The sequence below is a fragment of the Propithecus coquereli genome, unplaced genomic scaffold, assembly GCF_000956105.1.
Source record: "Propithecus coquereli isolate 6110/MARCELLA unplaced genomic scaffold, Pcoq_1.0 Scaffold849, whole genome shotgun sequence".
In the NCBI taxonomy this organism is placed as follows: Eukaryota; Metazoa; Chordata; class Mammalia; order Primates; family Indriidae; genus Propithecus; species Propithecus coquereli.
This window is the reverse complement of record NW_012154718.1, coordinates 5,971-6,715: the sequence shown is the minus strand read 5'-3', so window position 1 is coordinate 6,715 and position 745 is coordinate 5,971. Positions and strand designations below refer to the sequence as shown.

The 745-nt window shown below is 40.7% G+C and overlaps 1 protein-coding gene across 1 annotated transcript; it reads left to right on the top strand.

Annotated features, from left to right (window-relative positions):
• Positions 1-204: 204 nt before the first annotated feature.
• Positions 205-525, top strand: LOC105826064 (40S ribosomal protein S27-like). The gene has a single exon (XM_012663978.1). It carries the CDS (start codon positions 220-222, stop codon positions 472-474), a length of 255 nt encoding a protein of 84 aa, XP_012519432.1. The 5' UTR covers positions 205-219; the 3' UTR covers positions 475-525.
• The last annotated feature ends 220 nt before the right edge of the window (positions 526-745 follow it).

Below are 745 nucleotides of genomic sequence, written 5' to 3'. Positions count from 1 at the left end.
ATCAAAGTCCCTATTAGAAGATGAAAAGCTACAGACTGGAAGGAAATATTTACCATTCACATATCCAACAAAGGACTGGTATCTAGAATATGATCAATAGCTCTCAAAAATCAACAGTAAAAAACCCAAACAATTAAATTAGAAAATAAACAAAAGACGTGAGCAGACATTTCACTTAAGATATAGCCTTTCTGGTGGTGATGGCCTTCCCATAAGCACATGCCTCTCACAAAGGATCTCCTTCATCCCTCTCCAGAATTGGAGAAGAGAAAACACAAGAAGAAGTGCCTGGTGCAGAGCCCCAATTCCTACTTCAAGGATGTGAAATGCCCAGGATGCTATAAAATCACCATGGTGTTTAGCCATGCACAAACAGTAGTTCTGTGTGTTGGTCGCTCTACTGTCCTCTGCCAACCTACAGGAGGAAAAGCAAGCCATACAGAAGGGTGTGCCTTTAGAAGGAAGCAGCACTAAAAGTACCCTGCTTGAATGAATGGGAAACCATCCCAATAAACACATTTTGGAGATATATATATATATATCTCAAAGAAGCACACAAAAAGGTGCTCAACATCATTTGTCACTAGGGAAATGCAAATTAAAACCACAATTAAATGTCACTACACACCTATCAGAATGTCTAAAATAACAATAGTGGCCAGATGTGGTGGCTCATGTCTGTGATCCCAGCACTTTTGGAAGCTGAGGTGGGTGGATCACTTGAGGCCAGATGTTCAAGATCAGC